Below are 17947 nucleotides of genomic sequence, written 5' to 3' on the forward strand. Positions count from 1 at the left end.
TCCCTAACATCACACCATACCATTCATGTGTGCACTACATTATCTAATTGAACCTGTGCTGTTCTAGGCATTAGCCATAAGACCTCTCAGCAAGTTACACAGGTTTGAGTAGAAACTGTTCTTATATGATTAGTTACATTACTTAATTTCTCCAGAATAATAACATTAAAATATATTTTTAATCAGAAGTAGAGTATAAAACCCAACTTTGAATATCCTATGATGTACCATATATGCCATGGCATTTTAAAACCTTTTAAACATTTCTGCTAAATTAATTAGTTTTGCATTAAGGAGTCTCAATGCCTCCTATTAAATGCAACACATTTGAAGGACAATTAAACATTACAAACGACCCTTCTGAGACAATAACCATTAAGTAAGAAAGAAAAACAAGAGGGTTTTTTGTAACAAACAGGAACACAAACATACTTCATTTTTTTACAAGTCCTGCGCATGAAACATTTTAGATCCATTTGTTTGAAAGTCAATCTTCTGTTTTGTTTTCCTGAAGAATGAACTCTCTAAATGGAGCCCACAGATCTGTTAATGGTACTAAAATTATAACAGTATAGCAAAACACACACACACATACACACACGCGCGCGCACACAGTAAAGTCTATATTATATATATTTTTTATGTCTTTAAATGGAATTTACAGTTCTCCCTGGCAATGTGAATGAACATCCTATAATTTAGTCAATTTACAGATTACAGGTTCAAATTGACCTTGTAGCCCATAAAATTGCTCATCTTCAGTGCAGGATTAGAAGTGGGAAAAGAATGTCATAACTGTATTTAAGGAATTTACCATAACAATAGAAAGGAGGATATGCATGCATAATTTTAGCCACTCTTGCTCACATCACAGTTTTGAATTCTGAAACAATGCATATCCTGCACTCTTCTCCTGGTTAACCATGGTAGAAACTGTTTCAATTTACTCACCCACAGACATGACACTTGTATTCCCTCATCCCAAGGTGCCTCTTGACATGGTTTCTGGCATCTCCGAGCTGAGCTGTTGCAAAGTGGCATATCTTGCACTTGAATGGCTTTGATCCTAAGTAAAATTTAGCATAAGATACGAGTTAAATTAGAACACTATATTACCCGTGGTTAAAGAAATAAAATTTCCTGAGAAAAATAACCTTTTAAAAAAATCTATCCCACATTTAACCTGTTTAAGAATTTGCCTAGCAAAAAAATGTCTATTGCATACATTTATAACTCGAGGGATACAGATAGGGTATGTACCATATTTCTCATTATAAAGTTTCCTTAAGTTCAAGCTCACTGAAACTACTTGCTTAACTTTTAATAATCATTTACTTCTTATAAAGCATATTAAAATCAGAAGACTATATACTATGAAGATAACATTTAAATGGAGTGATTAAAGTTGCCCTACGTCTTCTGCTATTTCCAAAATGGTTAAAAGTCTCTTAATATCTAGAAAAAGGTTTGGGAATGGTGTTAACTTAAAAATGTATTTGTTTTTAAACAACCATGTTTGAACAGATCACTTAATTTTACTAGATTCCACTGACTTTGAATAGATTTTGTACTACCATTGGTATTTCAGATTTTTTCTGTCACATACAGAGAATGATTCATCACCTTGCTATTGTAATGACATGCAATGTATGAATATACAGTGGATAAAATATTATGCCTTTATGACTGTTTTATGGTAAAAAATTTATGATTATTCTGCAAACCAGAAGTATTGACATTTTGGCTATTATTTATTTCAAGAACAATCTTTAATATTAAATGCCTAGTGCAGACCAAAGAATTATAAAATTATTTCTCAGAGGAAGTAGGACCAACCTATTCTTTTTAAACTTACTGGGTCAGAAAAGTCAGATATTTTATCTGAATTAACACCAGCTCCCCAGTCAGTATAAGAAAATTATATTATTACTGAAATGTAATGGTTAAATTTGGCAGGTGTCAGTACCTAGGTAACCCAGCAGTGACACTTTATTTTAAAGTATGCTGTAACACTTTCCAATTTTCTAACCAGTAAATCCTTAAATCAATAAATCAGAATCATACAATTGCAGTTAAAAATAAGTACAATATGTTCACATATTTTCCGTAATATGTTTAGTATATGTTTTGTGAAGTACTTCTTCCAATACAGTTAAGCATAATATGAAATATGTGATCTTTAATAAATATACATAAAGAGCTCTGATAAGAAAAATGTTACAGTATATCATACTTGATCAATGAACCTTTGTGCTGTGCCCTTGAAAATAGAATATCCTCCAAGAATACTTTGTTGAAATTGAGGATCTTAGTATAAAATTTTAGAGTCTTAAATTTCAATTTAATTCCCAAAAGCTGATGAAAAATGAAGCATTTAATTTTAATCTTCTAACAGAAATAAAAAAGTCAACAGTACTAAGCACGGGCAGACAAGGTTGAATATTTCACAGTTCAATGACAATGAAGCCAGATCTCTTAATACTTCCATTTCTACTGTTAGAAGTAGATGTAAAATATATTTAGCACCTGAATGGTTATATCTAGTCAGCTTTATATGTTTAAATGTCAAAAGCAGGTTGAGACTGCAGCTAACAGCAATCACATTCTATCAATCACATTGAAAAACCCGTTTATTTAAATGATCCCGATAAAACTAAATTAATCATTAATTTGGTGACATTCCAAATCAACAGCACATTCTATAAAGTGAGCCATGCAAATAAAATAAATTTGAAGAGAGTCAATTTACCTTCACATTAAATAGAAAGTGTTAAAGTTGATGTTCTAACTTACAATCCTCAAGACTAATTACACAATTAATAATATTAAGGCTATAACCAGATATGATAAAAGAAGTCTACTAGTATTTATACTACTGTTTTATTTCATAGAATTCAAGTATTTTATGGATTCAACCCTATTTTCTTTTGGTTTCTCTCTCTCTCTCTGATCAAATTGTAAATTTGTTCCTTTTTCTGTTACCGTGGGTGTCCCGCAGGGCTCAGTACAAGACCTCTGCTGTTTTCCCACTTACATGGCTCCTTTGTGAAAAACTATAGTTCAGTCCAGTCTTAACTACAGCGTGCTGACAGTACATAAATGTATTACTCTGTTGACTGCTCTCATCTAAAAAATCACTGAGGCCTTGACTATTTTTTTTTAATTTCCCATATTCAGAGCTGAATGCCCGTTAACATCTCCATTTATATACTATGAACATTCAAATACAGGTAGGCTACCACCAGTACTTATTACATGAAACAAAAACAGTACCTCTCCCTTTTAATTTGGTGACTTCAAATTAGTTCTAGATTGTTCTTTTAGGTAGAACAAATCTATATACACAGATTTTTACCAAATATATGTAGGCTTTAGATTAATAAAAGTTAAACCAATGGGCAAAATATATATATTTGCCAAATGGGCGTTTAAAATAATTTTTGTCCAACCTAGTGTTGTCTTGGTCATACCCTTTACTCAAATGCAAATTTCTCATTTGCGCCGTGAAATACAACACTACGTTTATTGGCTTTCCACCTGGTTCTTAGTTTATTCCAAAATGACAATGGTACCTTTGAAGTAAATCATGGATGACGTCAGCTTTAACTTGTAGTGTGAAAGTAAAGGGGCTAGGGTAGCAACAGCACTGTATTGTTAAAACAAGAAATGTAAAACAATTGAAACCAGAGAACATGTAAGAAGACAGACCACAACAAATGCTTTTGTCATTTCACTAGAGCAATAGAGTTAATAACTCTCATTTTAGTGAAAGATATCATAGATCTTTGGTGACAAGAAATATTTTGAGCCTCAGTTTTAAGCCAACAAAAAATGGCATCTCCACAACTACCCCCAGTCATGGTTCAGCCTTAAGGCAAAGTGACAAGTGACAACATTATCATCACACTTCCTACTATACTTAGGAATTTTGGGGGTATGGACATGAAACAGGCTTACCCTTCCTCAGCCAGAGAAACCAGATGAAATTCCAAACAAGGATGACATGGCTGCAGGTGATTTTACTTCAGAATACTGATTGTTAATTAAACATATGGGACCTCCATGAATTGTAAGTTAAAATGTCTTCTACCTCTACTATTCATTTTGTTTCTCTTTATACTTCCTCATTTTCACTTGTCAATGTATGATGGACTTACTTGTTATCTCCTCTCTAGCATAACGTTCCCTTTCATTTGCTATGTGAAAATTTCTTTGAACAAATTTAAGGCCTTTAAAAATCATCTAATAGTCTACAGCTTGAAATACTTAGTGATATTTTTCCATCACCTCTCCTAAAAACAAACAAACAAAAAACAACCAAAACTACTATGAATCTAAACAGCCAAAATACAGGGATGTCAGTGTGCTTGTGTATTTATGTGCATTTGCATTCTGAACTAAGATTTAGCAATATAACAAACAATGTAAAAAATGGGAAAATAACCAGTAGCTCATCCCATATGATACACCTGCTGTCACACCAGTACAGATGGGAAGAAGCAAAAGTATTGTACCTTTTGGCCCACTGATTTTCCAAGGCAGTACATAACAATTAGTACTGTAGATCTCATCCCCTCATTGCCATTCATAATGGCCAAAACCCCTTTTATTTCTTATAGTACCGCTTTTATTGTGATAAAGACAGGGAAAGAAAGGTTATATGAATTGTACAGTAAATCACAAATATGAAAAAATAGGGATTGGAAGAGTAAGCCCTCTTCCAGTTAACTATTAATAAAAATCCCAGCATTACTATTTAATGTGCATAAGCAAAGTATGAGAAAAGCAATTCATTTTAAGATGCTAGGAGGAATGATGGAAAGTAAAGGGGCTAGGGTAGCAACAGCACTGTATTGTTAAAACAAGAAATGTAAAACAATTGAAACCAGAGAACATGTAAGAAGACAGACCACAACAAATGCTTTTGTCATTTCACTAGAGCAATAGAGTTAATAACTCTCATTTTAGTGAAAGATATCATAGATCTTTGGTGACAAGAAATATTTTGAGCCTCAGTTTTAAGCCAACAAAAAATGGCATCTCCACAACTACCCCCAGTCATGGTTCAGCCTTAAGGCAAAGTGACAAGTGACAACATTATCATCACACTTCCTACTATACTTAGGAATTTTGGGGGTATGGACATGAAACAGGCTTACCCTTCCTCAGCCAGAGAAACCAGATGAAATTCCAAACAAGGATGACATGGCTGCAGGTGATTTTACTTCAGAATACTGATTGTTAATTAAACATATGGGACCTCCATGAATTGTAAGTTAAAATGTCTTCTACCTCTACTATTCATTTTGTTTCTCTTTATACTTCCTCATTTTCACTTGTCAATGTATGATGGACTTACTTGTTATCTCCTCTCTAGCATAACGTTCCCTTTCATTTGCTATGTGAAAATTTCTTTGAACAAATTTAAGGCCTTTAAAAATCATCTAATAGTCTACAGCTTGAAATACTTAGTGATATTTTTCCATCACCTCTCCTAAAAACAAACAAACAAAAAACAACCAAAACTACTATGAATCTAAACAGCCAAAATACAGGGATGTCAGTGTGCTTGTGTATTTATGTGCATTTGCATTCTGAACTAAGATTTAGCAATATAACAAACAATGTAAAAAATGGGAAAATAACCAGTAGCTCATCCCATATGATACACCTGCTGTCACACCAGTACAGATGGGAAGAAGCAAAAGTATTGTACCTTTTGGCCCACTGATTTTCCAAGGCAGTACATAACAATTAGTACTGTAGATCTCATCCCCTCATTGCCATTCATAATGGCCAAAACCCCTTTTATTTCTTATAGTACCGCTTTTATTGTGATAAAGACAGGGAAAGAAAGGTTATATGAATTGTACAGTAAATCACAAATATGAAAAAATAGGGATTGGAAGAGTAAGCCCTCTTCCAGTTAACTATTAATAAAAATCCCAGCATTACTATTTAATGTGCATAAGCAAAGTATGAGAAAAGCAATTCATTTTAAGATGCTAGGAGGAATGATGAAATCCTGTTCTGTAGCTCCCCCCACAAAAAAATGACTTGCAAAATGAAATGGCAGACTTGCAATCTATTCCCAGAAGCCTGCTGTTTTGTACATTTAGGACCAATCTAAAGCACAATAAAAATACGCTTGGTGATAAGACCTATGCAAGCTGTTAAAAAGTATGCTAACTTTTACTAAATGTTACAATCAATGATGTAACTTATGTAAGTAGGGTTGCTTTGTCATATATTGATAGTTACCTCACTTTCACATCCACATTAACTTGATTTTAAATGCAATTAATACATATAGTCAAGGAAGACTAATGGACTACATTCTGCACTTAACCTGGTGGACATTTTCAAATGGCACAAGTGACCAGTGCAAACCTATTTTGCATTGTAAACGACTAAATAAATCTTAATGGATTAAGAATGATCAGCTATCAACACACAAGGGAAATTAAGTGCTGAAATGCCTACATTGATTATTTTAAATTATTAGCCTTACTCTGTTCTTGAATTTGTATGCTTTTAGTGAGCTTTAACACATTTACAAGACTTATTGACTATAATTACAAGAGAATTCAAGTAATGGACACATCAATTATAAGCAACATGTCTTGACCAGACAGTTGCATAAAGAATTCTAAAGAGAACTCCATTAGAATCTTCTCCCTTAGTTTTATTCAGTTTTATCTGCCTTAAGAGGGCATATTAAGGGCTTATACAGCTGTTCTGACCATGTGAACATGACTGCATCTCTGAAGGCTTAGCATTGCATTCAAAAGTTAAATGTTTGCTGAAAAATTACAATATATACATTATACATACATACAGGATAAGAAAAGTCACTGAAAATATTAGGCATATGAAGTGGTCATCCAAATGAATACTTTAGTTACGCTACAGTACCTGGACATGTTTGAATGACAATGTCTATGCTTCCCTGGATTAAGTTTAAACATGTCCATTCATGGTCTTGCCTCCTCCTATGAAAACTTACAAAACTATTACAGTACTATGCAAAGAATTAAATATCCTTCTATAATGTTTCTTACCTTTTTGTTCTCTTCCTTGTAACCATGCACTAAGTTTCAAATACTGCATGAATTTAAACTATAGCTTCCATAATAAGCCATTATTTAAAAGTACAGTAAAATAAACCTTACAGTTTTAATGAAAATATGTTCATTGAAATGTGAATTTATTATTCAAATCCACTCATAAATTCAACCATGAAGACACCACTTGTCTAAGCAGAGCTCAGTGATTTAGAAAAGCTGTCTATTTAAAATAAAGAATGTATGGCAGGTTTATAGAAACATAGTGAATTTTTACATAAATTTAGAACTGCAGCTTATGCATTTTCTACAAAAAATGTTTTTAAATTTTTCACAAAATTAAACATAAAAAGAAATGAAAAGTCTGATCTACGCAGAAACTAAATCAGGCCCTGCATCCATGCATACCACGTCAACACCGCATATCACCTTCTAAGAAGGCTGACCAACTCCAATTTCTATATCTTATTTCCTACGGCAAAATGCTGATTATTTTTATTTCTTCAGGAATGATATAACACCGAGTAACTAACTTTGAGGTTTTAAATGTGAATGTGTAACTCTGACTTCAAAGTAAACAGTCTGGATTATAGGAGAGAAGTTATAAAGAACAATTACAGCATTCTCTAAAGCCAAAAGTGCTCCACAGTATTAACTTTAGTACCAATTAATACTTACAGTCTATAGTATGGGAAGGAAATCCATAAGAATGTTAAAAGCAATAGAGTGACCACACTTAAATATATTTAAGGAAATTACAAGAAACCCCTCGAGTTTCCTGCCCTTTGACCACGATGGATCATGCTACTTAACATAATTTTTAATTTCATCAATGGCTCATCAAGCAATGCACACTCTGAAGGCAATATGAGTTCTGGAGGACTTGGAATACTAACAAGGTTAGCAAGCAAAAGTATGGTAGAAGCAGAGGAAGCTGAAGTTGTAATTCACTTTTGTTTGAAGAATTTGCTCAAAATGTTTAGGCTTACATACCTGTATGAGTACGAATATGAGCAAGAAAAGCCATAGAATTGCTACTTCTACACATCTTCCCACAATATTTGCAGACATTGCCTTGATTTTCCTCTCTTTCTCTGTTGATTTGCTCAGTGTCTTCCACAATGTACTTATTCACCTCCCGCAATAATTCTTCATGTTGCTCTTTAATATGGAGAAACAAATTCTGTTCAGAATCAAAAGGCTCTGTGCACTTAACACATTTAAAGGTGGCGCCTCCTTCGGGTAGCTCTTCCACACTTGCCTGTTCATTTCTCATGTGACCAGCACTAGCCAAATGTTGGTGAAGGTTACTTTCTGTGTAAAATGATTTTCCACAGAGTAAACAGTGAAAATGTTTCTCTTTTGAAGGATGTTTCATGGCTATGTGAACATTCAGTCCACTTAAACCATCTGCTAAAAAACCACAGTCATCACAACGAATACGTGTTGATTCTCCAGTGGAATTACCTTCACATTTCTTCTTTTTCCCACCAGCTTGTGAGCTGTCTGTTTTCACAATTAGCTCATTAACTTTCACTCCACCTGATACCTGTCCTTCATCAGAGTGGTCAGTGGACTCACCATCTTGATGACTTTTTAGCCGCACTATAGAAGCATCAAACTGGTCAACGTTCTGCATTGCCTTTCCTTTATCATCAGAACTGATAACAGTTACCAAAGCTTCACTACTAGTTTCTTGCATACTCTCAGCTGTTGAGCCATCTGCCTCCCAAATGTTGTTATTTATAGTGATTTCTGCTTCACGTTGTGCTTCCATAAGGGCTTCCTCCTCCACAGCAGGAACCCCTTGGAAACTTCTGTCATCCTCTAAACTATGTATACTTTGTACTGCTTCCTCAGTGTTTCTATCAAGGTTTGACTGATCTACTATATCACATGTTTCTGGAAGACTTGGCTCAATTGGAGTACTTTCTGTTAGCAACCTTTCTTCAAAAACTTCAGTATTTTCATCTACTTTTTCAATATTTTCTCCATTTCCTCCCAAGCTTTTCCCGCTTTCTTTGAAATTCAAATTTGGGGCATCACTATCATTTGACACATTTTGATTTGCTGTAGTGCACTGGAAATCTGCATTAAGTAGGTCTTGGTCATGCCTACTTTCCTGCAAACCACAACGGTCTGCCTCTTTAAGTGGTATCAGCTCATCAAATCTAGCAACTTCATCTTTTTTAGGAGTTTGTGGAAAGACTTCACAAATGAGATTTGTACTTTCTTGATCAGATTCCTCCTCAATCTTATCTTCTATTGTTTTGCAGGCATCATTTTCTTTAGAAATTTCTGAAGATGTGTTTTCATCTAAGGCAGAACAATCAGATACATTTTTCTCCACTTGATCCTCTTGTGTTTTACCACTGTTGGCATATTTTGTTTCCCCTAAGATTGTTTGAAATTGTTCTGCATCTTGTTGATCCTCCTCATGAGACATACAGTTGGTTTCTTTGGCAACATTTGTTGTATCTACTTCCTCTCCAGATGAAGAGCAAACATAAGATTCTCTTTTAATTTTATGCTTCTCTGTTGCTGCATGTCTAGACATCTCTCTGCGAGTAACTGCATAGTAGTCACAAGCCATGCAATAGTATTCAAATTCCTTGGTATGCTTCCGTTTTACATGTAATTCTAGAGAAGAAGAAGAATGAGCAATAAAGTTGCAGTGTCCACATTTGTTATCATTCATAACCAACATTCTTCTCTGAAAACATGGGTCACAATCTCGGGTAGCATTATTTGGTTCCATAAGTATGTGCCGTTTTATATTTACAGAGTTCTTAGTATATTCTAGATCTGCTAACTGAAGTACATTTTCGACTTCTACTTCAACAGAAGTATTTCCCTGGTTGTCTTCCTGATTTTCCAAGATGGAAGTATCCAAATCTGATGACTGGCTACCATCCTCAACACTGTCATTCAAAACACCCATAAGACTGCTGATCTTTTTGCTACTAGAGTCAAAAGTACCTAATTCTGGACAAGCAATTATCTCTGGATTTTGTTTACCATTTGCTTCCATTTCAACCCGGCCTTTATGTTTCTTGGTGGCACAATGACGCTCCATATCTCCTTTGGTTACAGTATAATAATTGCAGACTTTACACAAATAGCTGTACTGGTGACTGTGTTTTCGTCTAATATGAACAGTCAGGTTTGTCACGCTGGAGGCCAGAAGACCACAATGGATGCACGTCCTAGAGCTGGTGCCTTTCGGTCTCCCTTTCTTTGGTGCATGGGCCAAAATTATTTCACTTTCAGTAAGTTCACCAGATGGAACTAAGTCTTTAATGGTCGATATGCTCTCTAAAGTAGAGGATGGTGTTTGTATGCTTTTATCTAATTCAGAATTCACATTCCCAGAAAGGGAAGGCTCCATTATTCTTTTAATGTCACTTGCACCTACATATACCTTTTCAATACACTCCTCAAAACGTAAACCAATATTATTTTTTCTGGCATTTTCAAGGTGCTTGCTTCTTTTAATATGTTTTTCCATTCCTTCTTTGCTCAGGGAATAAAGGTTACACGCTTTGCAAAGAAAATGATATCCTTGTGCATGCCGAAGTTTTATGTGTCTTGTAAGAACAGTGGAGGATCTTGTTTTATAAAAACACTTTTTACATTGAAACTGGGTTTTGCTCAAAACTGAGTGCTTTAGCTCATTTCCCTGATTTACCACAGATGGCTTTGGGGCCTCTTCCTGCCTCTTCACTTCTATTTCATCTCCAACTTTTTGAAGGCTATCATTTGATTCTGAAATAGCATAAGCTACAGTTTGCAAAGATAAATCACTGTTAGTTGGTGGAGAAGTATTTTGTTGAGCTAACAAACAAACATGCTTCTCAGATGTTTTATGTTCTATCAGTTCTTCCTCGGTTAGAAAATATAGATGACAAATAGAACAATTATGGGGCATGTTATGCTCTGCATTCATGTGGCTTCTAAGGCTTATGTCACTCAAACAAGGGAATGAACAGACCTGACAATTAAAGCTGAAATCCTTCATTTGATGTTTATTGCTTTGACAGTGTTGCTCCATGTCCTCCCTGATTAAAGATGAGTGGCTACACATCTGACATTGAAACAGCATTTCCTTAGTTGAATGGCTTATAACATGAATTTCTAAACTTTTTCTGTTCTGAAAATCCTGACCACAGTAAGTACAAGTGTGTAGAACACCATGGCCAACCAAGAGTTTCATCTGAGGATCCTCAGTTTCTACAGTACTGGAAGAGCACATGTTCGTCCTATCTTTAGTAAGATCCTGTGTTTCTGAGGTAGCCTTATATTGACTGCTATCCGATTCTAATTCTTTAGAAGATTTGGGTATTACATTGCCTGGTTTATGCTGTATACTGTAATTGTCCTTCATATGGATTGTATGAGAGTCAGGTTTTCCTTTTTTATTAATACCTAATAAATTATATCTTCTTTTAACCTGCCTTTTTAATCTGAAAGAGGTACTTCTCTTGAAAGACGGTCTTAATGATAAAATGCTTCTTTTATACTCTGTTCTATCAAACTGCCCTGTATTTAAAATGCTAGTTATCTTTTTGGTACTATTAGCATGTTCTGGTTGGTCCAGTTTGTCTTCTGAGGACCCTGATATTTCTCTCTTTTGAGTTGAGACATCATGATTTCCTTCTGCGCTGAGGGAAAATACTTTTTCCTCTGTAACAGTCTCTGTATTTTCAGTGGTAATATTTTTAGAAGGTATCATTTCGACAAAAAGTTCGTTGCCATCACTTTGTTTAGAAAAGCTTACTTTTGAGTACTTCAGTTTATTGCGAGCATTTCTTAATTCTTTTGAATCAGCAGTTCTTGTCCTTGATTTATTGGTCCCCGGTTTTGCTCTCACATTCTTCTCTTTGACTGCTGAATACTGTTTTTTATTAAAGGATTTTTTTGTCAATATTTGTACGAATCCTCCTCGTGCAGCAAGATTTTGACGCCGGAGGTGCGTCTTGCCAAGAAAATGAGACTGTAAGAGCTTCTCCTCGACACACTGAAAACCGCAGAGATCACAACAGAAGATTCTGGATTGTCCATGAGCTTGCTTGACATGTGTTTGTAAAGCTGAATTATATTCTGCTTCATAAGTGCAGTGAGGGCAAATATATTCTTTGGGTTGTTTTGAGTGGCTCTCTTGAATATGGTTTTCCAGATCAAGGCAAGACGAAAAAAACCGATCACAGGTTTTGCATTTAAAAACGTCTATGTTTTCAACCATACAGCTAACACGGATTTTTTCCGCTTGGAAAGAAGATGGAGCCTCTTGTGAATGTTTATTTTCCAAATGAATTTTCAATGCAGCTTCATCAGTAGCACTGAAGTCACAATGTGAGCACAAGCAATTTGAAAGTAAAGTCTCACCACTGAGACAGCCCACTACAGCTGCCTTCTTTATAGTTCCATCTGTTTTACTACCTGTTTTTGCAATTGACTCCTGTTTAATTGTGAGTTTGTGTGATTTGCCTTCATCTGCTTGAACATGTTTGGAAAAATTCAGCTTTATTCTTTTTGAGAGGGGTTCATTTTCAGATTGGTTCCCTTCAGTACTGTCTGGTCTTGTCAATTCTGATGATGCCCTTTTGTTTGTACCATTCTCTTCTTCTGTCTTCTTAAGGTTTCTATGCACTTCACTTAATAAGGGACCTGTTTTCTGGTTAGATAAGGAATCACCTTCCACATTTTCTACTGATGTATTTCTCAAAGACACTGTTTGTTCATTTTGTAAACTCTTATCCACTTCATCAGTCTTCTGATAATCCTCTCTATCCATTCTTAATGAAGGCAGTATAGGACACAGTTATAGTATTACTGGTAGATCCTTTCCCAGCACAAGTACCTATAAAACAAGGCAAATTGAAATTAATCTTTTATACACATACAAAATAAACATTCATTAAAGATCCAAAGCAAAAGCTTACAACAGTTGTTTGATCCAATGTGACCAGAGCACAGTCAGAGATAGAGCTATTGACCAGTATTTTCAAGTGGTCTCTAAAGCTATGAATGCCATCTAAATCAAAACCAATTTGGAAATGCAGATAAAAAGTATAACCTTTAAAGCCTGCTTGTGGACCCTCATTCACCTTGACAAACATTTCTGACAGTGAATGCACTGGTTTCAACAGGATTATTTGAATGATCAAGTGGTCTATGTGAGTAAGGAATACACAATACATCAATGGATCACTAGTACTGAGCAATGAGTTGCAGGAAATTAGCATCTCTGAAATAGGGTGACTTTTATTTGCGTCTAAAGATGTATATGCTAAATCTAGGTACTCAAGTTTGAAGTCTGACCTTTGTTTTTGCCAGCCTTAATAGAGGTATCTAAGTTAAAACATCCTTCAAGAAAGAGGATAATAGAACACTCAACTTCTTATGATCCATATATTTCAGGACCCCACATTTTTAAAAGCTCCAAGAAAGAACTAAGAGAGACTAAGACTTAATCATAAAAAAAAAGAACAAAGAAGAAATTGGCTAAAAGTCTTCTTTCAAGATCTAATTATGTGAGCCTTTCTTTCCTTCCTCTGCTGAAGTCCTATGCTGCCAAGTGACAAAAAGTAAGAACAGAAAAGAAACACATAAGAAAACGCAACCAGTATAGCCCCTTCTATTCTTAAAGGGATAAAATAACTACGGGGGCACTATTCCATATAAGGAAAAACAACAGACAGACAAGTTACAAAACCTCCGACAGAGAAGGGAAGCATTTCTTCTCTCGCGCACTTTTCAAAACTTTCTCCTCACCCCAAAAATCTCCAAACCAATCTGAAAAAAAATTAAAGCACTTCCCCAGCAGCACATCATGACCCTTCTCTTCATAAAGCCCTCTCCATGTCAAAACAAGACTAACACTTTCCAAATATAAACTGCCCCCTGAAAAAGTTCTGTGGAAAACTAGTGGCAATGTGTTAAGATAAAATGGGGGGGTGAGGGAGGGATTCAAAACCTGAAGTTAATATTGAAAAAAAGTCTGTAAAAACCTAGTGTATACTTAATTTTAAAACACATCATTTATGTAAAAACCTATATTTCTCTGCTTGCTTTATTGTTGCCTTTGAATAAAACTGCCTAAGAAGACTTTAGTGATATACCAAATTTTTGTTCAGTTTATTACTGAGTGCCTGAAGGCATGGCTCTAACCATACATCCTGACAAGATCAAATCCTTCCAAAAACTTATCCAGAAAATAGAGCGTACAAAAAGCTATTCAAATGAATAACTATCAGGGGAAGGCAGCAGGGGACAGAGCTGCTCCATGTGCTTGGCTCCTGGTACCCAGGAGCAGAACACAATAAACAGCAGGGAAACCTCCCTGCCTGCTTTTCACACTGAGAACTGTGGTGTAAGAAGCAGCCACAGGACTGAGCTACTCCCTGCCACTTGGCTTCCAGTACCCAGCAGCCAAGCAGAGGGAGCTGCATGGCAAAGCTTCCCACACCAGAAACTCGGGCACAAGAAGCAGGACCGACCTCCCCCCCAGGTCTGCAGGATGGGCCAAAGCAGTTGCTCCCATGCCTCCTCCAGACCAGGGTGACCCTGGTCTCAGGAAGGCATGCAAGCCTTTTCCCTGGCTCTATTCTTCCTGGTCCCCAGGAGGAGTTAAGCTGAGAGAAAGCATATGGACATTCAGCCTCCCAGGAGAAACTCTCCCAGGACTGACTTTATCCTGGGTGTTCTGTGGTTTTTTTCTCTCCCAAAACAACCATTTTTGTTCCAGAAGAAAAAGCCTGAATATCTGTACACCTCTGGTTTCTACCAAGAGAACAGTGATTCTCCTAGTACAAACTGAATGTCTGTACATAGTATTAATTATTTTTTTCCATTCTGTATAAGTTTGGGTACTGAATCTCTCCCCTATCACTACAGATCTCTAAATTCTGCAAACAAATCTTTCTTTGCTGAATCCATTACTACAGGAGTTTTCAACCTTTTTTGAATCATTGTACCCCCTGGCGGCCAGACACAGAGCAGTGTATCCCCAGCCGCCAAGGGGGGGAAAGGAAGGACAGGATGGTATGCAGCCAGATGCGGAGCCAAGCTTCCCCCGACCCCCGTGTCCGGCTGGGTGGGCGGTCCCCGGTTGGCAACCCATCCCTTACTAAATAGAGAGCTAACACTATTAAAAACTTTGAGATTTGAACATGGGGATTGTTTACATCTAGATTCGAGTAGGCGCTCCCACTCAGGTGGTCCTGCCTCAGTTGAGATCTTCCTCGGGCACCCACGTCAACCGTACATCACCTCCCAAGGGAAGCCCCCAACACCTGCCCATCACATCTAGGTCTTCTGTTCTAGAGCGGGAGGTTCCCTTCTAGTTGGGCCTTGCTTGGAGGTGCCATCAACAGACAGCCTTGAGTCTCCACCTCCCCTACACCCCTTCCATGCACCAACCTGATGGACTTGACCATGGGGTAGATGTTCCTGAATTTCTCAGCTGGTGGCCTTTGTGATGTTACCCCAGTCTGGCCCCACAATGTATTCTCGTCCTGCCCACTAGTTCTAGTTGTGGGCTGACTACTGAACATGAGTCACTTTGGCTGGATTTGGCCTGTCTGATCCTTAATGGACCAAGAGGGTCACTCCTCTTTTCTGTAGCCATGTCCCTTCCAGCCCAGCCTGACTAGTAGGCTGTCTGTGCTACTTCCCGAGGGCCCCTGATCTCTCAGCCCTGGACGCATCCCCTGGGCCTGTGCTCTGACCTCAGGACAATGAAAACTTCCACCAGAATCTAAACAAACTGAAAAGGAATGGGGACGTAATGCTCTCCCCTCCTGACTCACTCATCCTGTGTGTGTTGACAGCTATTCCCTAGGCATCCCCTCTGGGTTCAACGCCGGGTGCCACTCCATCGCCAAGTAGACTCCCCATTGGGAGTTTGTCCTGGGTCCCTGTTTGGAGCCAGTGCCAGTGGTGCCAGCTGGAAGCTCCCAGCCACTTTCCAGCTGATGCCCTCTTTCCTCTCCCCGACAGCTGGCTTTTAAATTTCCCATCCGGTGCTGCCAGCTGACATCACCACCTTGAACCGGTCCCAGCCACGTACGTAACTGGATGGCAAAGTGCATGGGAGGTTTCTCTCCTAGCTGCCAGCTCTCTGCCATCGTTCCTGCAGCCAGTAAGTTTTTTTTCATCCTGGGACTTTTTGAGTCGTTTCCCCAGGGCTGTGAGGTTCTCTCACCATGGTTCTTATCCTGGGAAACAGGTTTCCACCCTTTCGCTCCACAGCAGAGATAAATCCAAGGGAAATGCAGTGGTACAGTTTGATTTCTTCTTCACCTCAAGATTAAAACCAACTGTAGGGCAGAAGCACCATTTCTATTCAGGCATCCCTGAAGGAGTCAATTATCTTCAGAACTTCAGGCTATGAAAAATTTTGGGGTGGCTGTAGCCCACCCCATAGCCACTCCGCCCAGCACCACTGCCACCCACCACAAGCGCAGCCCGGGCCCAGCCTCCCCACCCCGACTGGGAAGAAGCCAGCGCAGTCCTTGGATCTGAGCCCGCAGCAGGCAGCCCACCCTCACCCTATACATAAATCCAGGGAGCATGAGCTCCCCATGTCTCCCCCAAGGATGTACACAGCAGCGGGGAACTGCCCCTTGCTCCCCAACCACCATGTCCCCTGGACGAGCCGCCCATGGCTCCATCCCACACCCCATCTAGGCTGGGCAGTGCCTTGCCTGCCTCTGCCCCAGCCCCACTCCCTCCCTCACCATGGGGGGGCTCAATCTGCCCCCCACGCCCCTTCCCCCACACAGAATTACTGGCAGGATGCTGCTCTCCAAGCTGCCCGGCTGCATTCCCGACCACTTGCATGTTGCGATTGCGTGTATGCACGCAGTATTTAATCAATGACATTATCAGCTACACAAGCCAAAAAAAGCCCGTTGCAGATAATGTCAATTTTCCTTTTATCAGTGTCGATCCAATACAGACCAAAATATCAGTGCACTTCTAACTTCCACACAAGATTCATAAGATAGATCCAGAGATTTCAGGTGAATGTATTTAGTATCAAAAACATTCTTACCTATTGTAGTCTTTCCACATTCAGAAGAATTCCGTAATCAAAAAAATGAGTGAAAGCTAAAAACCGGCATATTCCAAGGGATGCCTCAAGGCTAAAAAGGTATCAAATCTTCTTGGATGGCTCAGCCTTCCTGCCCATCCCCCAAATTCTACTTGTTAATAATGAGTAGAGATACTATCCCTATTGTTCAAACAGGACTGCTCAGTTGGGGCACAAATGGGAAGTCCTCTGTATTTAATTTCCTTGAGAAAATCCTAGGCTACCCACCAGCTTGCAATGTCAAAAGAACTGTTAAATGAACTATATCCAAGTGAGCCATTACCTAGTCTTACTCATTCAGTAACTCCTAGGTTTCAGTTACCCAATGTCAGGTGTGGAAAGGATTCACAGCCTGCTCTCTCCAGGGTTCTGTCTCTCTCTGAGCTGTGTGCATATGACAAAATGGTTTCTTCTGTTCAGTATAGCCCAATGCTTCTTCACCAGAATCAGATCTCTCTCTGCCCCACCCCCATGGAGGTTGCAAGGTCCCTTGCTGGCGGGACCAGAATATATGAGCTCAAAAGCCTCAGTACAACCTCTAAGGACGGCATTCTCTTACTGGTTGCAGCTTCATGGGTATGACCTGTGTATCTTGGACTATTTCCACCCACGTTCTGTAATCTCAAATTTAGCTGGAATCCTGGCCACCCCACCAATGAATAATGCTTGAGTATTTCAAATTTCAACCATGCCTCCATTTCATACAATTTTAACTAGGGCCTTAGCTGCAACTGCACTTACCTGTGCCTTCCGTTTGTCCTTAGACATAACAACAGCCATGCTCCTC

The 17947-nt window shown here is 38.1% G+C and overlaps 1 protein-coding gene across 1 annotated transcript in view; it reads right to left on the bottom strand.

Moving 5' to 3' along the window:
- ZNF407 (zinc finger protein 407) overlaps window positions 1-17947 on the bottom strand; it is a 476517-nt gene that overhangs the window by 415183 nt on the left and 43387 nt on the right. The window contains 2 exon segments of the mRNA XM_006028300.2: window positions 952-1066; window positions 8058-12924. Of these exon segments, the coding sequence (XP_006028362.1) occupies window positions 952-1066; window positions 8058-12858 (4916 nt within the window). The 5' untranslated portion in view covers window positions 12859-12924.

This window comes from Alligator sinensis, unplaced genomic scaffold, assembly GCF_000455745.1.
Source record: "Alligator sinensis unplaced genomic scaffold, ASM45574v1 scaffold129_1, whole genome shotgun sequence".
Taxonomy (NCBI): domain Eukaryota; kingdom Metazoa; phylum Chordata; order Crocodylia; family Alligatoridae; genus Alligator; species Alligator sinensis.